The sequence below is a fragment of the Eurosta solidaginis genome, chromosome 1, assembly GCF_040869045.1.
Source record: "Eurosta solidaginis isolate ZX-2024a chromosome 1, ASM4086904v1, whole genome shotgun sequence".
Lineage (NCBI taxonomy): Eukaryota > Metazoa > Arthropoda > Insecta > Diptera > Tephritidae > Eurosta > Eurosta solidaginis.
The window spans coordinates 72,105,371-72,129,919 of NC_090319.1; the positions used below are offsets into that span (position 1 = coordinate 72,105,371).

At 37.5% G+C, this 24,549-nt stretch overlaps 1 protein-coding gene across 4 annotated transcripts; it reads right to left on the minus strand.

Annotated features, from left to right (window-relative positions):
• Positions 1-1,131: 1,131 nt before the first annotated feature.
• On the minus strand, positions 1,132-21,479 carry LOC137244094 (organic cation transporter-like protein). 4 transcript variants are annotated; one of them, XM_067772827.1, is made up of 6 exons: positions 21,345-21,479; positions 10,154-10,340; positions 5,154-5,412; positions 4,663-5,080; positions 4,097-4,606; positions 1,132-4,045 (listed from the first exon to the last, which is right to left on the minus strand). In XM_067772827.1, the coding sequence occupies exons 1-6, from the start codon at positions 21,398-21,400 to the stop codon at positions 3,910-3,912; spliced, it is 1,566 nt and encodes a 521-aa protein (XP_067628928.1). In that variant the 5' UTR covers positions 21,401-21,479; the 3' UTR covers positions 1,132-3,909. The 4 variants fall into 4 exon arrangements, with proteins under 4 accessions (XP_067628928.1, XP_067628783.1, XP_067628843.1 ...); XM_067772682.1 differs by lacking the exon at positions 21,345-21,479 and adding an exon at positions 13,248-13,561; XM_067772742.1 differs by lacking the exon at positions 21,345-21,479 and adding an exon at positions 13,248-13,558 and having other exon boundaries at positions 1,132-4,033.
• Positions 21,480-24,549: the final 3,070 nt, after the last annotated feature.

Sequence of the window (24,549 nt, forward strand, 5' to 3'; positions counted from 1 at the left end):
CGGGCCTTTTAAACTGCACCAAATTTGTATGGAACACCTTTCCGCCAGTGAAGGTTGTATAACAGTACCAAATCCCTCTCCAAGAAACCTTCCGAATTATTGTTCTCATCGTACCTGCGTTTCATCTTACTACTCATTATCCTGGATCGTTCCCCCGCACTCTGTTGTTTGGCCAAAGAACTACTTTGTAGAGCTTGCTCTTGACGGATTGGCTTCACATAATCAGTATCGTTCCGACGTTTCGCAACAGTAGTGCGCCCTGGCTTCAAACCACCCTTGCATTCTTTCTGGGAAATTCTTTCGTTCGTTTTAGTACGTCCATTAGGGTTTTGAATGCCAGGGTTTTCAATGCCTGATCTACTTTCCTTGACTTTTGTGGTCTCTTCCGAATCTCCTCCAACAGCACTCGCTTACTGCTGAACCCTTTCTCCAAACTGAAGTTAAGTGGCACATCCTTGTTTTTATAGCGCATAATCTTTCTCCGCATATCGATCCTGATGTCATGGTCAACTAAGAAGTCCACTCTCAATATGACTTCATCAACGATCTCTGCCACAACGAATTTGTGTAGAACCATGACGTTCCCAATTAAGACTTCACAGATCACTTGGTTATACTCGCCAGTGACCGTACGCAACCTTGCTCAAGGTAATGGCTTTACTCTCCTGTTGACCAAATCAAGGAATGAGATGCGCCCGTATCTACAGTCAGTACACGTTATTTGCCATCCACATTCCCTCTGACGGTAAGACTGCTTGATTTCCTTCCAATTTGCGACACAGATATCACAGGACATTCAATAGCTGGAGATAGCTCTCGATCTCTACTTCTTACTCGATCTTGCTCATGCCTTCCATCTTTGTTATTAAGACCAACCATGCTGTTGAAACCGCGGCCACCGTGGTGTGATGGTAGCGTGCTCCGCCTATCACGCCGTATGCCCTGGGTTCAACTCCCGGGCAAAGCAACATCAGAATTTTAGAAATAAGATTTTTCAATTAGAAGAAAATTTTTCTAAGCGGGGTCGCCCCTCGGCAGTGTCTGGCAAGCGCTCCGATTGTATTTCTGCCATGAAAAGCTCTCAGTGAAAACTCATCTGCCTTGCAGATGCTGTTCGGAGTCGGCATAAATAATGTAGGTCCCGTCCGGCCAATTTGTAGGGAAAAATCAAGAGGAGCACGACGCAAATTGGAAGAGAAGCTCGGCCTTAGATCTCTTCGGAGGTTATCGCGCCTTACATTTATTTATTTATTTATTTATGCTGTTGAAACCACTAGAATCAAGATCGCAATGACGTGCAATGTGGGCGGGCTTCCCGCATTTCAAGCATTTGATAACTCTATCACTCCGCTTTTGCGATCCTTTCAACGCCTCCAATATTGTGTTCACCCAGTCTGGCCTTTCTACCTCCACACGGCGTGCTTTGAATGCTAGCATACACAGAAGCGATGCTTTTTCCTGGGTCATTGCATGGGATACCGTTTCGGTAAATGTTAGTTTTCGATTCGCATATGTAGCTCGTTTCGTTTCCACATGCCATTTATAAAACTCTGAATCTTTACCCTTTCGGTGTATTCCACGGGTGCGTCCGCATTCGATAAATGTGCCAGCCTTTCAACAACCAACGCAAACTCCTGCAAAGTCTCATTAGCTTTTTTGTACCGGTTTTGCAATTCTATTTGGTAGATCTGTTTCCTGTGTTCGCTTCCGTACCGTCGTTCTACAGCGGCCATCAATGCTTCATAACTGTTACGTTCGTACTCTGAGATGGTCTGTAATATCTCAGCAGCTTGTCCTTTTAAAGCCACGAACAATGCAGCAACTTTATCTTCGGAATTCTAGTTGTTCGCTGCTAACGTCTTTTCAAATTGGAGCTTAAATACCTGGAAAGGAACAGAACCATTAAACGTTGGGGATTTTACCATCAGAGTAGACGTTGAAGTGATTGGACGGTTCAGTTGTAACTCTTGAATCCGATCTTTCAAAGCATCCATCTCGGACTCCATTTTATCTTGCCTTTCACTAAAAACCTCCAGCTGCGATGAGAATTTTGTTTCCTGTGCCTCCAGCTGCGAGAATATGCGATCCTCTTGTGCTTTCAACTGCTCAGCCAACTGCGATGTCATATATGTCTTCTGTTCTTCCAGTTCGGATGACATATGCGACGACATTTATGAAATGCGTGTTTTTTGTGATTCCATCTTGGATGCCATATATGTTTTCTGTTCTTCCAGTTGAGAAGACATTTGGTTCAACACTGCAAGTATCGCGTTAGTGTCAACACTTGCCAATGGATTTGGAGTCTCTATCTTCTCCTCCATTTTAGTCGCTGGCTCTTAAATATCAGGATAAAAGACATACTCGTCTACCTTGATTCCTTCCAACTCTAATATCTCTCGTAGCCGTGCTTGAAGTTCGATCTTATTGCCGGTTGTATTCAATCCACGGTTCTCCAACTCCTTTTTCAGTTGCTGGATCCTTAATTCTTTTAACTTTGCCATGTCCAGGTTGTGTTCGAAATCGCCAGAATTTATTTAACAATTCCTCTTCTGACACCAATTGTAACGAATTTACTGAAATTCCTCTTATTTGCAATCTTCTACTAACGTTCGAATCACTAAACTGTTGAATAAATGACTTCACTATCAATAATGCAAAATGGCCTTTATTAAAGTACTTCACAATAACATTTATACTTCGCAACTGATAGCTTGCTTAAATCAAACTGACTTGTCGTGCCTCAACTGTTGCTGCTTCTATACTGTTTGATTTCCTCGTTGACATATTTCTAGGCGCTTCTATTTCTATAATTTACTAGTTAGTTACCAGCTATAAAATTACCAGCTATAACTACGTTTATAGCTTCTCATATGCGCGTGTATATATGAGTGATACTTGCACAAATTATTGCCTACTTTTGGGAGTATCTCAGATATATGCATGTGTTTGTGCGTTGCTCTCCGCTGCTTGTATGGACATATGTATAGAAATAATGATTGATTTATTGATGTGCATACAAGTCACTGCTTAGTATTGGCTTAGAGATGATAGTATCCCTTAGTGTTGCTAATATTCGTGACAATATTTTTGATTATACTTTTTCTCAATTGTTTTGATCCTGTTCGATCGCTCTTATTGCGTTTTAATTTGGAGCTCCTCATATGTAAGAAAAGCCTTAGCTTTCCCGAGAGAAAATTAAATATATCGCTTATCTAGATCTTTGACAAGCTATGGCAAGAGTACATATTTTTTAGTTACACGTACTATCAGAATTCTTAATCTAATAGTTTGGTGGTTTTTGGAAATAACTTATTTTTTGCGTGTTTGCTTTGACGTTGGCAAAAGTAAGTTAGCATATTCAAAATGTGATTTATTATATTTAAATTATTGATCTATCCACATCACTTTTCTTTTTTTTTTTGCAAAAAATCTTTAGTGTTTGTATTTAATACTATACACATATATTGCTTTATACTAGCTAGCTGTTGAAGAAGTGAAATTCAGAGACATGTCCTAGGTACCATCGCCGTTTGTAAACTGTGTAATTTGTCTCTAATATCAATAAAAAGTCGTTAGTTTTTTACTTATTTAAACAAAAGAATCTATTAACTTAATACTTAAATGATTCAAAGTTCGATTCGAACTCAAGGCCAGAACAATAATTTTTTTCTAATGATAATTATTGTTATTTTTTAATTTTTTTATAATTGAAAAATTGTATTTTGTTTTTGGAATAGCAAGTAGAAAATTTTTCAGACAACTGCACAGATATATATATATTTCGAAGTGTGCTAAGCCATCATCATCAGTACGCTTTAGGCACGCTGCGCTAACCATTTATCAATAGGCCGATAAAAACAATTATTAATACTTAAATTAAATTTAACACTAATAAAAACTTCATTTGAACTAGTGAGTTTTCGTGTTTTCTTGCTCTAATTTATCTTTGCGTTCTTTACTAAAGCAAGGAAAATAGTGCCAACGTTGATTCCTTGCAAATTCTTCACCATCTTTAAGCGTTTCTGGCAGTTTTCTGAAAAATAAACTAGTAATACTTAATATATGTGCAGGAAATAAAGCAATATACTTCACTTACTGATTCAAAGTCTCAGGCAAAGCCAAGCAAAGCAAGGCGCCAACCATCATTACCATAGCTATTACAATCGAAGGTAGCGGTTTGAAATAACGTGCCAAATAAATGACATATGAACTTAGTGTGGCAAATCCATAACCGATTACGTGAATATTAGATATACCTTGACCACGTACAGTTGTTGGTATAAATTCAGCAGCATATTGTGCTTCCGCATCATAGCTCACAATTACGCCATAACGACCCAATCCTACCATAACTGCTAACAGTATAGTATTTTCTTCACCACGTTCGAGAAAAGCAATCAAAAACCCGGTAATTGTTACAATGATTGCGCTTACGAAGAGCGAACTAAAGGCCATACCTTTGCGACCTATACGATTTTGTAATAAAATAATAGTAAGTCCGGCTGGTATATACATTACTGAGGTTAATGAAAAGAGTACGAAAGGCGAGGCGCCTAAACCTTCCATATTACGGCTGACCACATCAAATGAAATTGTAATGACCATACTGTGAATAGAAGGAGATTTAAATTATATAATTATATATAATAATAACAAACATACGATTTCAGCAGTAGTATAATGGTATATTTTCGTAATCTCGGGGTTCGAAACATTCCCCAGAATGTATCCTTATTTGTATTTAATTTGGCTTCTTCAACCATTTTTTGTTCATAATACGAACGGAATTGCAAAAAGAGACCCTCTTCCACCTTACGTTTATTAAATTTGGCAACACGTTTTAAACAATTCACAGCACGATCGTAACGTTCCGTAGCTATTAACCATTGAGCGCTCTCACAAATGAATGCTGGATAAATGAGCACAATCAATGCTGGCAATGAAGCGATATATAGATAATAACGCCAAGAACCAACCCAAATAGCATACCAAGGTGACATCATTAGGCCGAAACAGTAGAAAAATGCGGTTATAATATTTAGACCAAATGTGCGTTTCTCAGGACTCAAATATTCGAAAACTGTAGAGTTAAAAGATACAAGTAGATGAATTTATGGTATTATATTTTTGAGCCACATTTCTATACAACTCACCCATTATGTACATAAGATAGAATAGCGTATCCGTTGATAGTCCCGATACAAACCTAAATAAAGCGAAGGCAGGTAGTGAAGTTACGAACGATGTTAAAAAATCACCGGTTGCGCCTGTGAGTGTTGTGAGTATTAGAGCTGGCAATCGACCGATTTTATCAGCCAGAAAACCAAAAAATATTGTGCCCACAATTGAGCCGATAAAAAAGAGAGACTGTCCCACTGCAGCTTTGAAAGCATCGTTACAGACCCAGTTGAGCTAGAACAAAGAAATTTGAAATTAGAGTATAAAATAAATAAAAATATATCGATTTATGCATGTAATATCACACTATCTCGGCTGCCAGTTTGAAAACGCCCTCTCACAGGATATTTTTCAAAAAATCTTTGAAAGCGGTTGAAGAACGTCGTATCTCAGAATTAGTTTCTTGACCGCCACAGCTTGTGTCAAAGTGCATTGCATATATATTCTAATAAGTCATTTTCCAAACAATTTCTCAACAAGCAAAGTCGATACGAAATTCAGGAATATAAATAATCAAGCACCAAAATGAATTCATCGTACAAAGTAAATATTTTAGAACGTTAAACCGCTGCTGACTATTTACTCGAAATTGTCTACTTAGGGCCGTTGTCACCATATCCAGTTAAGTTAGATTTTACCTACAGGATATCAATAAATCAGATGGGTTCACTTGACATTTTCGTTTTCACCAGCACAGGGGTATCTATTCCAGGTTAAATCGATAACTGTGAATGTTTTGTAGAACAAATCGGAAAAATATACTGTGAATACACGAAAACTAGCTGACTTGTTTACAGTTTTTTCTTGCACTTAACTGAGACGCAAAGCTTCAGCATGTAGAAAACGAAAATTTCGATAGATTAGATAAGTGACCAACCGAAGATGGTGAAAATGGCACAAGTCATTGTTTATGTCCCTCATTTGTTTAAACAGCCATTTTTTGTTTCACGAAATCGAAGATTTGGAAAATTTGGTCATATGCTGTATAGAAAATCTTACTTGTAAAGGAGGTGCCACGCTGCTATTTCTCTTAACACCAAATTTTTCTGGGGGTAATAAAGATTGACCTCATATAACTCTAAAGGAATTTTTAACTTATAAAAAATAAATAAATGTAAGGTGCGATAACCTCCGAAGAGATTTTAGGCCGAGCTTCTCTTCCAATTTGCCCGTATTGCTTTTTTAAATGTATGAACACATTTATTTGCAGCAATTTTTTAATTTTTATAATTTATTTAATAATTTGGGAAAAATTTAAACAACGTGACATCAGGACAGACAAGGCGACAGCTGTTTCGATTATACCTTGTAAATCTTTTCAAAGCCTTTTCTCCCGGGAGCGGGAGTCGAACCCGCACTCCTACGATAGTTGAAATGGTTACAAACGCATTCAGCTACGTCATGCCTTAGTTGTTGTAAAGTTTTTCCCAATTGCCCTCTTTTTGCATATTTTAATCTTTTACACATTGCATACTTCGTATGCAATTATGTGCTCCTTTTTAATATTTCCTACAAATTGGGCGGACGGGACCTACTTGTTTTATGCCGAATCCGAACGGCATCTGCAAGGCAGATGAGTTTTCACTGAGAGCTTTTCATGGCAGAAATACACTCGGAGTGCCTAAGTCTAGTCTAATTGAAAAACCTTATTTCTAAAATTTTGATGTTGCTTTTCCCGGGGTGTGAACCCAGAGCTTTCGGTGTGGTAGACGGAGCACGCTACCATCACACCACGGTGGCCATCACTTACTTCCATGCAATACAAAAAAATCCTAAAAACGAGGAAAATAGCTATTAAAATAAGGAAAAATGGTATATGATATTTCGACACAGATATCCATCCCTAAATATGGAAACGTAATTTTTTTCGGGAATTTTTTTTTTGGTTATAGGAATAAGTACGCAGTTTTCTTGAAGATACAAAAATTTCATTAAAAATTTCTTTGAACTGGGTCAGTTACCTTTATTTTGACAGTGAAACTGTTGATGTTTTTTTAGTATACATTTAAAAGAACTGTTACGAAAATTTCATTTTCACTGCAATTTATTTGCCCATTTACCGTGATTTTCTCTATAATAGTTAACCCCGTCTATCCGTCAATAAGTCGTTTATGTTCATAAGTGCCTGTTCCCGCCACCACGTCAGTCACAGAGCGCTCAATAGGTATGGTGCCATTAATTCAGCCGCAACTGTGGCACATTTTGTGGATGTTGCCTACTTTTAGGGGTATGCATTAAATTTCTTTTAACCCATATTAAGACTTTGGACTGCCGTACATACGTTCGAACAAAGTAGGCTTATGCTTGGTTTCAATTAGGTCAAAATATCTGTCATTAAAATTGATTCCGCTGGTCAATGTGTGTCAAATGAGTTTCCTTTATGTCACATAGCTGTGTAGAAGTCGATATAGCAGAGTATGATTAAAACCTAATCTTAAATTAGGTGTAATTTATCGTGATAGAGTATGCTTCTCATAAAATATGATGTCGGCGAATCGCACTTATTCAATTCGCTCCACGCGCAACTACTCAAATGCAGTAGATTATGTCTCTTTACTCGCCTTTTTTTACGGGAAAAGTAACATACAGCTGAGCAGTTTCAAACCGCCTGTCCTGCTTTCTGTAGGATCAGTTTTATAACTGGGACTTTGGGAAGTGCAACTTTTGCTTTTACTGACTTACCCACCATAGGGAGGATTACTATTTTTAGTGTTTCTTGCTCCACTTTCACTAAAAAGAGATACAAGGCCTAAGGAGTATGAGACCAATTTCTATGCCAAGCCTTCGTTACGAACGGGTATGTGGTGTTGAGGCAGCAGTGTACTTTCTTGCTTTTCTGTTCTTCCTGCCCTGGGGAGTATGTTCTGAAATAGGTTTTGGAGAATCCTCAATGTAGACGTAAGGTAAGTATGCGTAAGTTAAGTTACTACAGTGTAGCCTAATGTGTGATAGAGTTGACATGAGCGAAATGAGACGACAAAACAATTAATGAAAATAAGCTGAGGCAGAAAAACAAATCGATGATATATGAAGGATAAAGAGTACCAAGAAAAAGAGCAGCCGAATTCCAATGTCGATGATAATGACGATGCTTATGGTTACAGTCGCGATTGCGAATCCAGCACAAGAAAAGGCATAGCAAGGGAAGGAAAAGAAATAAAGGGAGGAGAATGTAGGAAAAAAAGGAGGAGGGCAAAGCCAAAAACGAAAAATTTATGAACATTGGAACGATTTTCCGTCATGCCTCGTTAAATTTGGTTTCGAGACAAACCGGTTTCGGCGTTGTGCCATCGGGTGAAAAGGAAACCGTATGCAGTGTTAGCAATTTGCTATCGAAGTGTCGTTTTGTTAGCGCAAAGTTTACGATTTATTATCGAAAAGTTGCCGGTTTGTTATCAAAAAATTATCGAATTGTTATCGAACTGTCAGTTTGTTATCGAAAATGTAACGATTTATTATCGAAAAGTTTGGGATATTTGTGGAAATCGAAAATTTGTTTTCGAAAATTAATAGATTTGTTGTCGAAACGTTATCGATTTATTATTGAAAAGTTACTGATTTGTTACCAAAAAGTTAACGATTTGCTATCGAAGTGCCTGCTTTTTATCTATGGAGGGTTTGTCGATTTATTATCGAAAAATTGGCGATTACTTATCGAAATCTAATCGATTTACTTTTGAAAAGTCAACAATTTGTTTTCGAGAAAATATCGATATGTTACCGAAAAGTTATCGATTTGCTATCGATGTGTCGGTTTGTTAGGTATAGAAAATTTATCGATTTATTATTGAAAAATTGGCCATTACTTATCGATATCTTATCGATTTACTACCGAAAAGTCAGGAGTTTTTTCTTTCGAATAAATATCAATTTGTTTTTGAAACTTTATCGATTTTTATGGAAAAGTATCGATTGGTATTTGAAAATTTATAGATTTGTTATGAAAAAACTATTAATTTGTTGTTGGGGTGTTGCCAATTTGTTATTTACGTGTTATTGATTTGTTATCGACGATTTATCGGATTGGTATGAAACAGATACCAATACAACTTCAATATAAGATTGATGACACATCCGTGGTTAGTCGATAACAAGAGATAGGAAATCAAAGAGGTCGAAGATAATCTCGTCTTCCATAATAAGTCGGTAATAAACAGGGACGGAAAATAATAATAATTTTTTTTTTTGGAAAGAGTCCGGGTCAAAAAACTGTCCTAGGTGAAAATGTTTGAGTTCTCAGGTATCGCTGTTGCAATATCATGTCGAATCATGCATCATTTTTATTTTTCGAACTTTTTCCATATAAGTCCACATATAAAAGTAAAATCTGTATTTTCTTTTTTTGAGTCCGATAGAACTAGTTAAATCCGGACTTTTATTTTTTAAGGCTAAAATAAAAGTCCGGCTTAATAACGAAGAAACGGCTGATCCGAAATAAAAAAAAAATTTCTAGTCTTTATCCGAAAATTTTCTAGTGGTTCTATCGGACTCAGGTAATAAAAATCGGAAAATAATTCTTATCTTACTCCAAGTCCAAAATTAATAGCATTGCAAGGAATTATATTATATAAGGAATAATAGTTTCCGTCCCTGGTAATAACACAATATCTTGTGGGTATCGGTTGTTAACGAGAAAAAGCCGAGGCAGCTCTTCTCAAATAACCAGAAAGTAATTGTTTCTGCACAGTAAAGTGCCCTAAATTCAACCTCTGCGCGAGCTCTTGTTAGTTGAAAAACATAAGTTTTTAGACGAATTCCTAGCTGTCTAGACATCGAACTTCAAGAGTATTTGGTAGGCAACCCTGTTTTACAGAGATCTATAATTTCCCACAGATTTTCGTGCTATAATTTCTTTTGTAACGAACCACGGAACAATTGCACGTAAGTTAAAAAAGTTCTGTATAGTCGTTCTTAGTTTTCTGTAAAGGTACGCCGCATTTTTCATCCCTTAAACATTTATATACAATGTACTTACATCTGTTGTAACACTGCGATAATCACGATCATAAGCATATATCCATTCCCTGCAATCGCCTACATCTGCGATCACTGGACGATCAGCGATTATATCATCGAGTAGGGTGCAATGCGGATTTTCCGTTTGTTCGTAAATATCTCGTATGTACGATAAGCTAGCGTTTGCAAATTTGTCATGATAGCACCTGCAGTATTTAGATAAAGAAAGTAATTTATAACATTTTTAAAAATAAGCTGCTACAACGAGCGCCTTTTCAGGGGAAGTTAGCAGCAATAAATTAAGTGCTGGGGTTTAAATTTGGGATATCAAAATTTTCCGTGGTATATAAAAACACTGTGATTTCTTCACCGATTGATTGCATGACTACTAAGTCCTTAGCACAGGGGTTTGTATGAACCAACGAAATCAGTGAACAGGTTATCAACCAACTGCTCAGGGGATTTGATGAGGGATCCGTCAAACTTATGGATTACACAGATATCTTTAGCAAGTGGAAAGTGACTTCCACAAATATCTCTGGAATGAGTCTTACGTTTAGGAATACCCATACCTAAGCATCTAATGTCGGGTTGACCGCCAACGCGGGCAGTACGGATACGGTCTTGTTAACTAAGAGGTATGAGGTCACAAATTGGACTAAGCCTAAGCTAGGAGGGGTGACCCTGCAGGAGAAACCTTGCACAAAATATTTAGGAATCATTCTAGACAGTAAATTTTCGTGGAAGATTAACTTGAAAGAGAGAGTGAAGAAGGCCTCGACGGCACTTCATGCATGTAAAAGAAGGCTGGGGTTTCAGTGGCGTTTATCGCCCTCAAAGCCTATCCTATACTATGGAGTCCTTGTTTGGTGGACAGCCAAAAAATCAGCAAAAAAGAGCCCACCTCAAAAATTACGGGAGCCCTGAAAACAATCCCAACAGCTGCACTGTATGCCATTTTGCACGTTTCATCTGTAGGCCTGGTGGCAAAGGACAAAGCGTTGACAACTGAAACGAGGCTAAGTGCCTTGAGGCAGCCTGAGAGCTGACCGTATAGCCATAGTAATATACCGTCACCAATTACAGGACGAGCAAACTACCCGATTCCCTATCTGCACTTTGTAGGTGCTCTTAGAGCCACAATAGAGGTAGATACGGATGGTTGGCGCAAGGCTGTACAAATGCCGGATGAGGCGACACACATGAACACCGATGGTTTCAAATTAGTTGCAGGAGCTGGGCCTGCGGTATACTGTGCTGATCCGGAAATAAACAGATCAAACAAGCTTGCAGATCACTGTAGCGTTTTCCAAGTAGTAGCCGTAAGCAAAGCAGTAGAATCACTATAAAAAAAAATAGCTTAAATTACATCCGTGTCAGCTTTTATATTGACAGCCAGGCAATAAAGCACAGCATCTAAAACTGTTTTAATAGAGTGTAAGCAATCCTGGCGGCCACCGTGGTGTGATGGTAGCGTGCTCCGCTATCACACCGTATGCCCTGGGTTCAACTCCCGGGCAAAGCAACATCAAAATTTTAGAAATAAGATTTTTCAATTAGAAGAAAATTTTTCTAAGCGGGGTCGTCCCTCGGCAGTGTCTGGCAAGCGCTCCGATTGTATTTCTGCCATGAAAAGCTCTCAGTGAAAACTCATCTGCCTTGCAGATGCCGTTCGGAGTCGGCATAAAACATGTAGGTCCCGTCCGGCCAATTTGTAGGGACAAATCAAGAGGAGCACGACGCAAATTGGAAGAGAAGCTCAGCCTTAGATCTCTTCGGAGGTTATCGCGCCTTAAATTTTTTTTTTTTTAAGCAATCCTGGAAAGAATCGGGATAGAGAGAGGTGTACATCGACATAAATTGAGTCCCAGTGAAGATGTAGGGAGCATGAAGAAACGGTTACGTATGTTCTATGTTCGTGTCCTGCGATACAGGTCAAGGCTCCAGCTATAAGGGGCGGCAGAGTTGCCAGTTGTCGAGGCAGCAATTAAGCTAGGTCTTAGATAACTTCTAGTACGGCTCAATCCATTTAAGAGAAATCAAAACGAGACAGGAGTGCATATGCTGCATCAAGAAGGAAGGCGGCAGAAGCCAACGCGGGGCTGCAAAATGTTTAAGATTATGTGCTAATGTATATCTCTGAAGGGAGAAGATTTAAGGCTCTCGATGGGCATACTATCTGCGTTCTGGCGTGACATGCTTATAAGTTAGGCCTTGTCAGTAACAACAAATTTAGAAGAAACGGTCGATCGCGTTCTGTGTTCGTGTCCTGCGCTAGCCAGGTCAAGGCTGCAGCTTTAAGGGGAGGCAGAGTTGTCAGATCTCGAGGCAGCAATTAAGCTAGGTCCTAGAAATGTTCTAGTATTTGCCAAGAGGACGAAGTATTCTATAATATAAGTTCTGGCACCGGATTGGGGTTCTTCCGTTTGGTCGTCAAACAAATTCTGGCCTTTATTGACCGGCCAATTCAAACTAACCGATGCCACTGAGCGCTAGGTTCTTTCCTTCAACTGATATGTTGAAGAATCTCCTTTTTACATGTGTCTTCTTAAGCAGTTGGTCCAAGTACATGATGTACAGTGCTAGGCGAGCCAGTACTCCACAATTTGGTGATACCACAGGAAAGAGAACGCAGCAACGCATTGGAAAAAATTGCATTTTGTATTATTGATTTCCCGACAGGGTCGTTAATTGACGTACACTGGAACGATTTTACGTCATACATTGACAAATTTAGGTTGAACACAAGCCAATTTCGGCGTTTTGCCATCTTCTGTGTAATTTTTCTGTCTTAACTTCCTTCGGTATCAGTTATTACGAAGAAATAGCAAAGGTGACTTAGCAAAAGTAAAGATAATACGATGTGCAAAAGCCCGTGGTTATATGTAGCTGAAACGCATTTTGAAGGCTGGTATTAGGATCTCTTTACTGAGACCCCTGTTAAAAGAAAAACAACTTCTTACCAGCATTCTCTTGATGCTAGTGATTTTGAACAGGATTTGGAAAGACCTACGATTTTCTAATGACTGCCCTGCATCACATGTTACGTTTGATCTCAATACGAGATCTCTCAGAATTCCTCATAGAATTTGCGTCACTTACACAACACTTACCAATGATCTGGCGTAAAACTTATAATGGTTTGCGCAAAATAGTGCATCGAAGATAAAATATTTGTATAGCCATACAACATCAACAAAACGAATTGATAACGACCAAAGTTGCCACATTTCTCTAGCACTGCATCGAAATCCATTTTAATTGATTGAAATAAAAAAAATTTTAACTTTACACAATTTCGACTTTGTTTTTTACACAAATTTTATATTTTACAATAATTTAGAACTGATGCACAAAGCTCCATTTCCGTTGACGGCGTCTTACACATTGCAGTCTTTCTTATTTAAAAAATGACTGAAATTTTGTTTTCTATAATTGTTTAACTGCAGCTGACGCCTATATAATAATTATTTTAAAAAATCAGTTGGGAAATTGTTAAACAAATATATATGCGTTCGTAATTTTACTCTTAGTAAAAGTTCAGGAAGGAGAAAATATATATTTACTTGGCGATTTTAATATTTGTTTTATTTACATTTTACGGAATTATCTTTTTACAATATTTATTCATATTTGTAACGTTTTGCAAATGCTTTGTAACACTTACCTGTTCCCAGTGGCAAAAACAAATGCACACAGTTTTTTTTATACTGGGTGAAAACGGTGGGGTGATATAAGATCAACGGACATAAGGTTGATTGGGCATAAGGTCAACTGGCACTAAGCTAAGCTGAAAGTGAAATCAAATAAATGCTCATAATTGCTTTTTTGACCTTTTTAACTATGACGTAACTGCCATTTAAGACATTTCTTTTTACCGTATGCGCATTTCGGGAAAAAGGATGGAGACTAGGTCAACCACTTCAACTAGCCATGAGATCAATTGACTTTATGACTACTTTAAATGGTCATGCTCATTATAAATAGCGCTACAGAGGAACTTAATCAACTTTTCTTTCTCTCAAATTATTTAAAAGGGAGGATAAAAATTTGAAATAAAAAAAATTCTTTTCATTCGACTCAAAAAAAAAAAAAAAACAAGTAAAGGTGTCTAACTTCGGGTGTAACCGAACATTATATACTCAGCCTGAGCTTCAATTGTACATTTAATTTCAGATAAATTACTTTTCTACATAACACGTGGCAGCGCCCGTTTAAAAAAAAGTGTCTCCCCATTTCCTCTTACAATAAAACTTGATAAGTGAAATATCATTGATTCAAAAAAATTTTTTGCTAAGTTATATCTTATTATTCTAGTCTAGGACCCTTTTAAATTTGTTTTATATCTAAGTTGCCGTGGTCTTTAACGGATCCCGTCAATTTTTACCAGGAATATTTTCTACTATAGGGAAAATTTCTGTAGCCAATTTTATTACGATCCGTTAATTTTTCTTCGAGTTATGGCTCCCGAAACATAGAAAATTGATTAGTCATAAAAGGGGCGGTGCCACGCCTATTTTTCAAAATTTGAAGTTTTTCGTATTTATTGCTATAAATCCACTTGGGAAATGAAATACCATTGATATAAAGCTCTTTTTGCAAAAATATAGCTTATTCTATTCGTCCACGACCCTTTTAAAATCTTTTATATAAAAGTGGGCGTAGTCCTTAACCGATTTCGTTTATTTTTCTCTTCAAAGCATTCCTTATAGTAAAAGCAGCCTCTCTGCCGAATTTTGTTGCGATAGGTTTAAAGGTTTTAGATTTATGATTAATAATATTTGTAAAATTGATTTTATTACAAGTGGATGGTGCCACGCCCATTTTAAAACATTTTCTCAAATTTTTATCAAAAGTCTCAATATCAGTCCACACGTCAAATTTCAACATTCTAGGTGTATTATTTACTAAATAATCAGGTTTTTGTATTTTCCAAAATGTTACATATATAAAAAGTGGGCGTGGTTATCATCCGATTTCGCTCATTTTCAACACCACTCTATTCTGGGTCCAGATAAGCTCGTGTACCAAATTTGGTGACTCAGGTTATCGTGTTAACGGACAGACGGACGGACGGAAGGACGGACATGGCTCAATCAAATTTTTTTTCGACGCTGATGACTTTGATATAGGGAAGTCTATATCTATCTCGATTCCTTTATACCTGTACACTCAGAGAAAAACGCCGTTCTAAAATCTAGCACCACCGGACTCAATTCAAACTTTTCATGTTCTTACTTTTTTGTTGTTTGAAAAACGAACAACCTGTTCTCAAAACAATAACCTTGTTCTTGAACTGACAACCATGTTCTTGAAAAGAGAACGGCTGGTCTTAAATTATGAAGAAATGTTCTATTAATGAGAAAGAATGTTCTTAAATTAAGTACAGTGTTCTTAAATTAAGTTCAAGAAAAAAGAAACGGTACAATTCGTGTGCACTACAATGTTAAGTACAACATTTGGCACAAGCTATCAAGCAGTTGTAGTGGCACAGCGGCTATGATGTTGCGGTTGCGATCGTGTGGCGCAAGTTCGATCACCGTTAAACTCTAAATTTTTTTAAAACAATTTTTATGTTCTATTTTTTTAACTCTTGTATATCGTTCAGTTCCATTTACATATGCACAGGTAATTCTCAAACTTGTAATGAAATCTTTTAACTATATATGCAGATTACATCTTCAAATAAGAATAATTTCTCAATAAGAGAAATGTATGAAAAATGCATGTTGTGCATTTTTTCTCAAACTTTTGAACTTTAGTAAAAATTTTTTGTTATAAATATTTTTTTAAGATCGCGGGTTCGAACAACAAAAATTGTTAAATATTTTTTATTTATGACAAAAATTTTTATTAATAATATATAAATGGGTACCAAAGATCAAGCACGAACCGTTCTGGAATTGAGACCCAAAAATGTTAAATCGACCCCAAATCGTTCTCGAAGCGTGAGAACGAAAAGTCTTAAATCAAGCCCAAGTAGTACTTGAAATGAGGACAGAAGTAGCACACAACAATACTAAAAAAAAAAAAAAAAATAAAAATAAAAAAATAAATGTAAGGCGCGATAACCACCGAAGAGATCCTAGGCCGAGCTTCTCTTCCAATTTGCGTCGTGCTCCTTTTTTTAAATTTTTCCTACAAATTGGCGGGGCGGGGCCTATTTGTTTTATGCCGACTCCGAACGGCATCTGCAAGGCAGATGAGTTTTCACTGAGAGCTTTTCACGGTAGAAATACAGTCGGAGTGCTTGCCAAACACTGCCGAGGGGCGAACCCGCTTAGAAAAATTTTCTTCTAATTGAAAGACATTCTTTCTAAAATTTTGATGTTGCTTTGCCCGGGGCGTGAACCCAGAACCTTCGGTGTGGCAGGCGGAGCACGCTACCATAACACCACGGCGATCACCAAACTGGTCATAAAACAAGCCCATCGGTCACGAGTTAAGAAAAAACGTACTGAACATACTTATGTCAATGAATGTTCTTAATTTTGAACTTGTTTCGTTGGTTTTAGAACGATTTTTTCTCTGAGTGTACAACCAACCGTTATCCAGTCAAAGTTAATATAGTCTGTGTGCAAAGCACGCTGAGTATAAAAATATAACGAACACAATACAACATAACTGTAACTCAACAGCTGTTACCATTTTAATACGAAGAGGTGTGAAACAAAACAGTTGACCTTTTGGCCTCATAAAAAATGGAGTTGACCTAATGACCATTTCGGAAAAGCATTTCATATTGTGATTTGTAGTGGTCATAAAGTCAACTGACCGTTTGCCGGTTAACCCTATGTCACCCATCCGTTATTTTGAACTATAAATTACTAATAGCTGAATGGTTTTAATAACGTGACCAAAACGTTGCTGATTTAAAGTTTAGCACCTCCCGAAATGGATCAATACAAGAGTTATGGCAGCTGTCGTAAATATTTTATTTTTTGAATAGTAATTTAAAAATTGTTTCAATAAAAAATAACTTATCATACAAATGGTAAATTGCAAATTTTGTGAAGTTTCAACTTTGTAACAATTTTAGTTTAAGTGGGCGTTGTCGTAGTTTGCACATATCTGGACAAAATACACAGAACCATACTTCTGTAAGTTGAAAATGATATCAAAGACTTTTAAAACGTTAAGATTTTCTTCCATGATGTCGTAGTTGCTGTATAAGGTCCATTTCCCTCGACTTTCAGTGAAATACTAGAAGTGACCCATCCGAAGGCTTTACGTCGGTACCGTCAAATGCGGTCTAAATGTAGCCACTAGTAAGACAAAGCTGATACTGTTTACAAACAAAACCAAAACTCCAAAGCTTCGACTGCCCTCTATAAATAGTATTGCCCTCGCTCTGAGTTAAGTAGTTGCAGAAACTGGGGTATTAAACCCAAAATTTGTGATGTGGCTATAAATGGCCGTCGTCAGGCCCATACTAGTCTATGTAGATATAGCACAGTGACCAGCTATGACAAAGAGTACAATATTAAAAATATGAATATAGTACAGCGGTCAGAATTCGGAGTTGCACTAAGGGAGTGTCCAACTGATGCACCAAATATGCTGCTAGACTAGCTACCTCTGGAGCTTGACATAAGTGCAACTGCAACTTTTTCGGTAATAAATCAGACTGTTCGGAATCGAGGCAGCAGGCTTGTGTGTGTGGCTCTGTAATGAGATTATCACACGCCATCGATAAGTTTTGACAGGTGTCATACGGTTAGGTCCCCTCGTGAGGGACTGGAAGAAGCTATCAATGCGTCTTACCAACTTTACTATATCTTGCAAGCGGTAGTTTTGGTTACAAAGACGACGTGTAGGCTTTTGTCGGGGGACTCTGCAAGGGAGAGTAAGGTGAGGCGTCTATCTCCCCCATTAATTCGGGCCATCAGCAGCTGCTAGATGTTGCTTCCAGCAATAGCTAACCGCAAACATAACCCTTATATGGGTACTTGTTCACAGGAACATTGAGGGTAACGAGAAGGCAGACGAACTTGCAAAGCCAGGTGCCCTCTTGAATGCTGCAGAGGCGGTCAATATGCATCATCTACTTGGATCAATAAAAAGCAACATACATGGCAGATTCAAGAAGTTAGTGATTCGAACTGGTGCTCCTCGAACACTTGCAAGATAACCAAGCAAATCCGGCCAAATAACGATAGTTGGAGAAAAGAAGGCATGCTTAATAGGTCAAGGAAAGAACTCTTTAGTATCTCTGCCAAAATCACGGGACACTGTCCGCCTGGCCAACATGCTGAGAGAATGGGGACCCATGCAGGAGCTGCGGCGAGGAAAACAGCAAAGCTTATAACCACGGAAATTTATATCCTGCCGTAGTTTCAGGAAGTTAAGGGAAACTGCAAGGTAGACCAATTTTCACTAAGAAGCATTTCATAGCAGAAAAACTCTCGGAATGTTAGCCAAATCACTGCCGAGAAGCGAACCCGGTTAAACAAATTTTTTCTAATAATTATTTTTGTTGTTTACGGCCTTTGAATTATAACTTTTTAAATATAAACGAGCTCTAGGCCAAATATTTGTATATTCTTAATAAAACATTAATTAATTTGTCGATATTTCGACTTCAGTCTGAAGTCATCATCAGGAACTTTTGAATGCAATATGTCGACATATTGCATTCAAAAGTTCCTGATGATGACTTCAGACTGAAGTCGAAATATCGACAAATTAAATAATATAATTGTATATCAAAAATTCACGTATTGTGTTTTATTAAGAATATACAAATATTTGACCTAGAGCTCGTTTATATTTAAAAAGTTATTTTTTCTAATAGAAAATATTTTACAACTTCCAAACAACGCGTACGAAAAGGCCGATGATTTTGCAAAGGAGGGTCCAACACTCGCTAAGTCGACGATAGACGTCCCAATCCGTTTGGGAGAAATCAAAAGGAGGCAGGAGTTGCATCGACAGAAGCGCGGGGCTAAGATCATGTGCAAAGCCTACGATATTAGACTCACAAAGTGGCTCACATCTCTGAAGAGAGAAGCCTTAAGGCTCACGATGGGCATACTGAATGGACACTGCCTTCTTGCGTCACATGGTTATAAGTTAGACCTCGCCGGTAACAGCAAGTGTAGGAAGTGTTAGCTGCAAGAAGGAACGGTTGAGCACGTTCTGTGCTCGGGTCCTGTGCTCGCCATGTCAAGGCTCCAGCTATTAGGGGCTGCAATGTTGCCTGATCTCGAGGCAGCAATTAAGATGGGTCCTAGAAAACTGCTTATATTTGCCAAGAGCACGGAGTTATTCTGTAACATATGTCCTGGCACCTGATTGGGGTTCTTCCGTTTGGTCGTCAAACAAATTCTGGTAACACTATGGACACATTCAGTCTGTGTGAGGTCTTTCTTGACCGACCAGTTAAACCTAACCTAATCCGCGCCTTGATTGAAAAATTGGACATAATACTGAACCGGTAGGAAAAACATTTAAAACTGAAATCTTATCCAATCTGCGAAACTTTTTATTGTCTCGAGATGGTCATAAGTTCAAAGGAAGTTTTGCTAAATGTCCAAAGCCAAATTTGGAAAGATCATAAAGTAAATTGATTAATAGCTAGTTCATGTGATGGTCATTGACCTTATGTCACCTTACCACCGACTGCCAAACGGTTACCTCGAATGATTTTCTCGATAGACTCAACAAAACAAAAAAAAAAAAAAATTGTTTGTATATCTCATCCAACCGTCAGCTTATCCCTCCAAAAAGTTCATCCCCATATGTTTTTGGAGTAACTTTTAAAATAAAAGTATGTATTTTTATTAAATTCGACATACTAATTCTTTTGAGCGTAGTCGCACATTTTTTTATAATGAAAAACAGAGATATCAAATATTTTCCATACATATTATTTTTCAGTATTTGAATACCTAATTGCGCTATTATGTCCATATTTGAAATGTTGATTATGTATGTACATGGAGCTAAATCAATATTCCTAAAATTAAAAAAAAAATAGTCATGGTAAGGCCTACTTATTAAAAAATCTATTTACCAGACTTCAGTAGCAGTATAATATTAAGAACGGTTAAAATACAGTAGCGCAGGGCACGAGCACAAAACGTGCTCAAACGTTTTCTCCTCCAACCCGCACTTTCTTCTACATCTGCTATCACTCGCTAAGCTTAATTCAAAAGCTTGCGACGCCAGAAGGCAGTGTCACTCAAAATACCCATCATTGGCATACAATGCCCTCTTTTCAATGATATTTGTAGCTTTTTTAGTTTTGGGTTGTAAGACCTTCACATGATCTTCGATATTTTGCAGCCCGCGCTTGGTTCCACGTCTTTCTTGCGTGGTCGATCAAGCGCAATTCCCACCTTCTTTTAATCTCACCCAATTTGACCGGGACGTTTACTGTACAGGCTTCGACGGATGCGCCCTTTTTAGCTAACTCATCCGGTCTTACATATCCATCTATTTTCATATGGCTCACGGACCACAACAGAGGTTTCTTTACAATAAACAAATAATTTCAAGTTATTTGAAAAGAAATTCCTCGGTTTCTTATCGGTAAAAACCGGTGACGTCAAGGTATTGTTTTACTACCGGATTATGGAAAGCGGAATAAATTTATGAGTTATCGGTTTGATATCGGCTTGTTATTTCCAAGTTATCGACGGGTTACAGATGTTGCATCGATTTTTTGTTGAAGTTTTATCGGTGTCTGCTATTTCATAATGATGATATGAGTCGTCGATAACAAATTAATATCACGCCGATAACAAATTGGTAAAACTCCGATAGTAAAGTCGATCACATTTGGTAAACAAATTTGTAACACTCTGATAACAATAGATAAATTTAGGAAGGGAAAACGACAGATTTTCTATGATAAATCTATATATTTTTGAGAAAAAGTTGATAAGTTTTCGATAACAAATCGAAATACGCCGATAGCAAAATTTTTAATTCTGCATTAAGGAATCTATAACTTTTCGATAACAAATCTATAACTTTTGATAACATATGGATTACTTTTCGATAAATAAAGGAAATAAATGCCATTCTTATCGACTGCAAGTTTAAAACACTTATATAAGAATTAAATTACATGTCTATACCCCGACGGCAACACACCTATAACCCGTCGATAACTGATAGCTAAACGATAACTAACCGTTAGCACATCGGCAATAAATTTCGGGTTCGATTACTGCACTTTCCGTACCATTTTTTTCATTTCTTACCTTTCCTTACCCAGTCTCGCATTGTTTTGCCTGGATTTGCTCTCTGATTTCAACATATATCCTCCTTATCATGGCGGAACTATACAAGGTTGCAGCATGGTGACATACCTACACACATAAATAAAATTTCCATGTACTTTGTTTTTGTAAATTCGATGGACTAATATGTCAAAATATACTGCGCCGGAAGTTAATGTATCAAATAAAATAAAACAAGTTTATAATCAGCTGTCCCGTGCTGCCACCATATAGTTTGGATGATATTTATTTCATATTCTTTCCTTCTCCTTATTTCTTGCCATCCATTGTTTTTGATTCTCTTGATCTCTGCTCTATCTCTTCGGCTCAAAATTTATCTAGTTTCACGTGCCTATCTGCCTGCCACTGATGACCTAATATGAAATAATCATTCCCTCAATCGTTTCCAAGAATGGGTCTTAAATATCAGATGGCTATAGAGTTGCCTAAAATACGCAAAAAAAAACTCCATGAAACCAGTTCGGTTTCATTATTTTCGAATAAATCAGCAAGTAAGCTGATAAAAACTTATTACAATTTATAAAAAAGGCAAAGTTTTGTAAAAAGTAGATAAGTTAAAAAATATGAATGATGGTCTGGCACCGCCATAAGATAACAATGAACGGCTAGCCCCTTTCCTCGCTTTGTTGTGATCGACGAGGTATTTTTATACTCAGTTGAGCAGAGCTCACAGAGTATATTAAGTTTGATTGGATAACGGTTGGTTGTACAGGTATAAAGTAATCGAGATAGATATAGACTTCCATATATCAAAATAATCAGGATCGAAAAAAAATTTGATTGAGCCATGTCCGTCCCTCCGTCCGGCCGTTAGCACGATAACTTGAGCAAACATCGACATAGATTTACTGAACTTAGTTCACGTACTTACCTGAACTGAATTTATCTTGGTATAAAAAATAAACGAAATCCGGCTATGGCCACGTCCACTTTTTCGATATCGAAAATTACGAAAATGAAAAAAAATGCCATAATTCTATTCCAAATGCGAAAAAAGGGATGAAACATGGAAATTGGATTGGTTTATTGACGCGAAATATAACTTTAGAAAAAAACTTTGTAAAATGGTTGTGACACCTACCATATTAAGTAGAAGAAAATGAAAAAGTTCTGCAGGGCGAAATAAAAAACCCTTGAAATCTTGGCAGGTATTATATACATAATTAAATTAGCGGTATCCAACAGATGATGTTCTGGGTCACCCTGGTCCACATTTTGGTCGATATCTGGAAAACGCCTTCACATATACAACTACCACCACTCCATTTTAAAACTCTCATTAATACCTTTAATTTGATATCAGTATCGTACAAACACATTCTAGAGTCACCCCTGGTCCACCTTTATGGCGATATCTCGAAAAGGTGTCCACCTATAGAACGAAGGCCCACTCCCTTTTAAAAATACTCATTAACACCTTTCATTTGATACCCATATCGTACAAACAAAGTCCAGAGTCACCCCTGGTCTACCTTTATTGCGATACATCGAAAAGGAGTCCACCTATAGAACTAAGGCCCACTCCCTTTTAAAATTCTCATTAGCACCTTTCGTTTGATACCCATATTGTACAAACGTATTCTAGAGTCACCCCTGGTCCACCTTTATGGCGATATCTCGAAAAGGCGACCACCTATAGAACTAAGGCCCACTCCCTTTTAAAATCCTCATTAGCACCTTTCGTTTGATACCCATATTGTACAAACGTATTCTAGAGTCACCCCTGGTCCACCTTTATGGCGATATCTCGAAAAGGCGACCACCTATACAACTACCACCACTCCCTTTTAAAATCTTCATTAATACATTTAATTTGATACCCATATCGTACAAACACATTCTAGAGTCACCCCTGGTCCACCTTTGTGGCGATATCTCGAAACGGCGTCCACCTATAGAACTAAGGCCCACTCCCTTTTAAAACCCTCATTAATACATTTAATTTGATACCCATATCGTACAAACACATTCTAGGCTCACCCCTGGTCCACATTTATGGCGAAATCTCGAAACGGCGTCCACCTATGGAACTAAGGATCACTCCCTTTTAAAATACTCTTTAATACCTTTCATTTGATACCCATATTGTACAAACAAATTCTAGGGTCACCCCTGGTCCACCTTTATGGAGATATCTCCAAACGGCGTCCACCTATGGAACTAAGGATTACTCCCATTTAAAATACTCATTAACACCTTTCATTTGATACCCATATCGTACAAACAAATTCTAGAGTCAACCCTGATCCACCTTTATGGCGATATCCCTAAATGGCGTCCACCTATAGAACTATGGCCCATTCCCTCATAAAATACTCTTTAATTTGATACACATGTCATACAAACACATTCCGGGTTCATTTTCCTACATGGTTATTTTCCCTTATGTTGTCACCATAGCTCTCAACTGAGTATGTAATGTTCGGTTACACCCGAACTTAACCTTCCTTACTTGTTTTCTATGGATTTGTAATGCTGATATAAATTCGAAATTCTTGATATCCCATTAGACAAGTTTGAGTAAATTTTCGGCGAAAGTCATAAATAAATTCTTTAAAATACCGCAAAGTTTTCTGAAATGCCCAAATTTGATTTTGAGGATGATGGCATCTATGGCCAACGTTATTAAATTGAACCTTTTCACGCGCTCTCAGAGAGCGAGAAGTTTCATATCAGGCCATCAGTGCTGTCTGCCATCCCTTCTTCTTCCTACTAATAACTTCACCTTTCTCTCTTTGAACGAAGTTTTCCATCACGGTTGCCACTTTCGTCCATTTGGACCTTTCCAACCCCTATTGGTCCGCTAGTCCCATTTTTTAAATTTTGGTCCTTTTTAGGCTGTAACCACACTGTAACCAATGTACTTCCGTTTCTCTTTCACTGTGGCCAAAAAAATGTACAACACTGCCCAAAAAATTTTCCAAACCTTTATTAACCCTTATATAATTTTCAATTTACCTCTATTCTTACCAAAAAAAAATTGCCGTCATTAAAATGTAGCAGAACAATGGCATTTCACCTAGCAGATAATTAAGAAATGTTTTGGATCTTGAAGCAAATAAATTTTCGTTAATTGTTGTTGAAACAAGCGACTAATGAGAAAATCTTGTTTGGTGACAAGATATTTTGATCGGTTATCAAACACTTTTCGTGATAGATTTCAGTC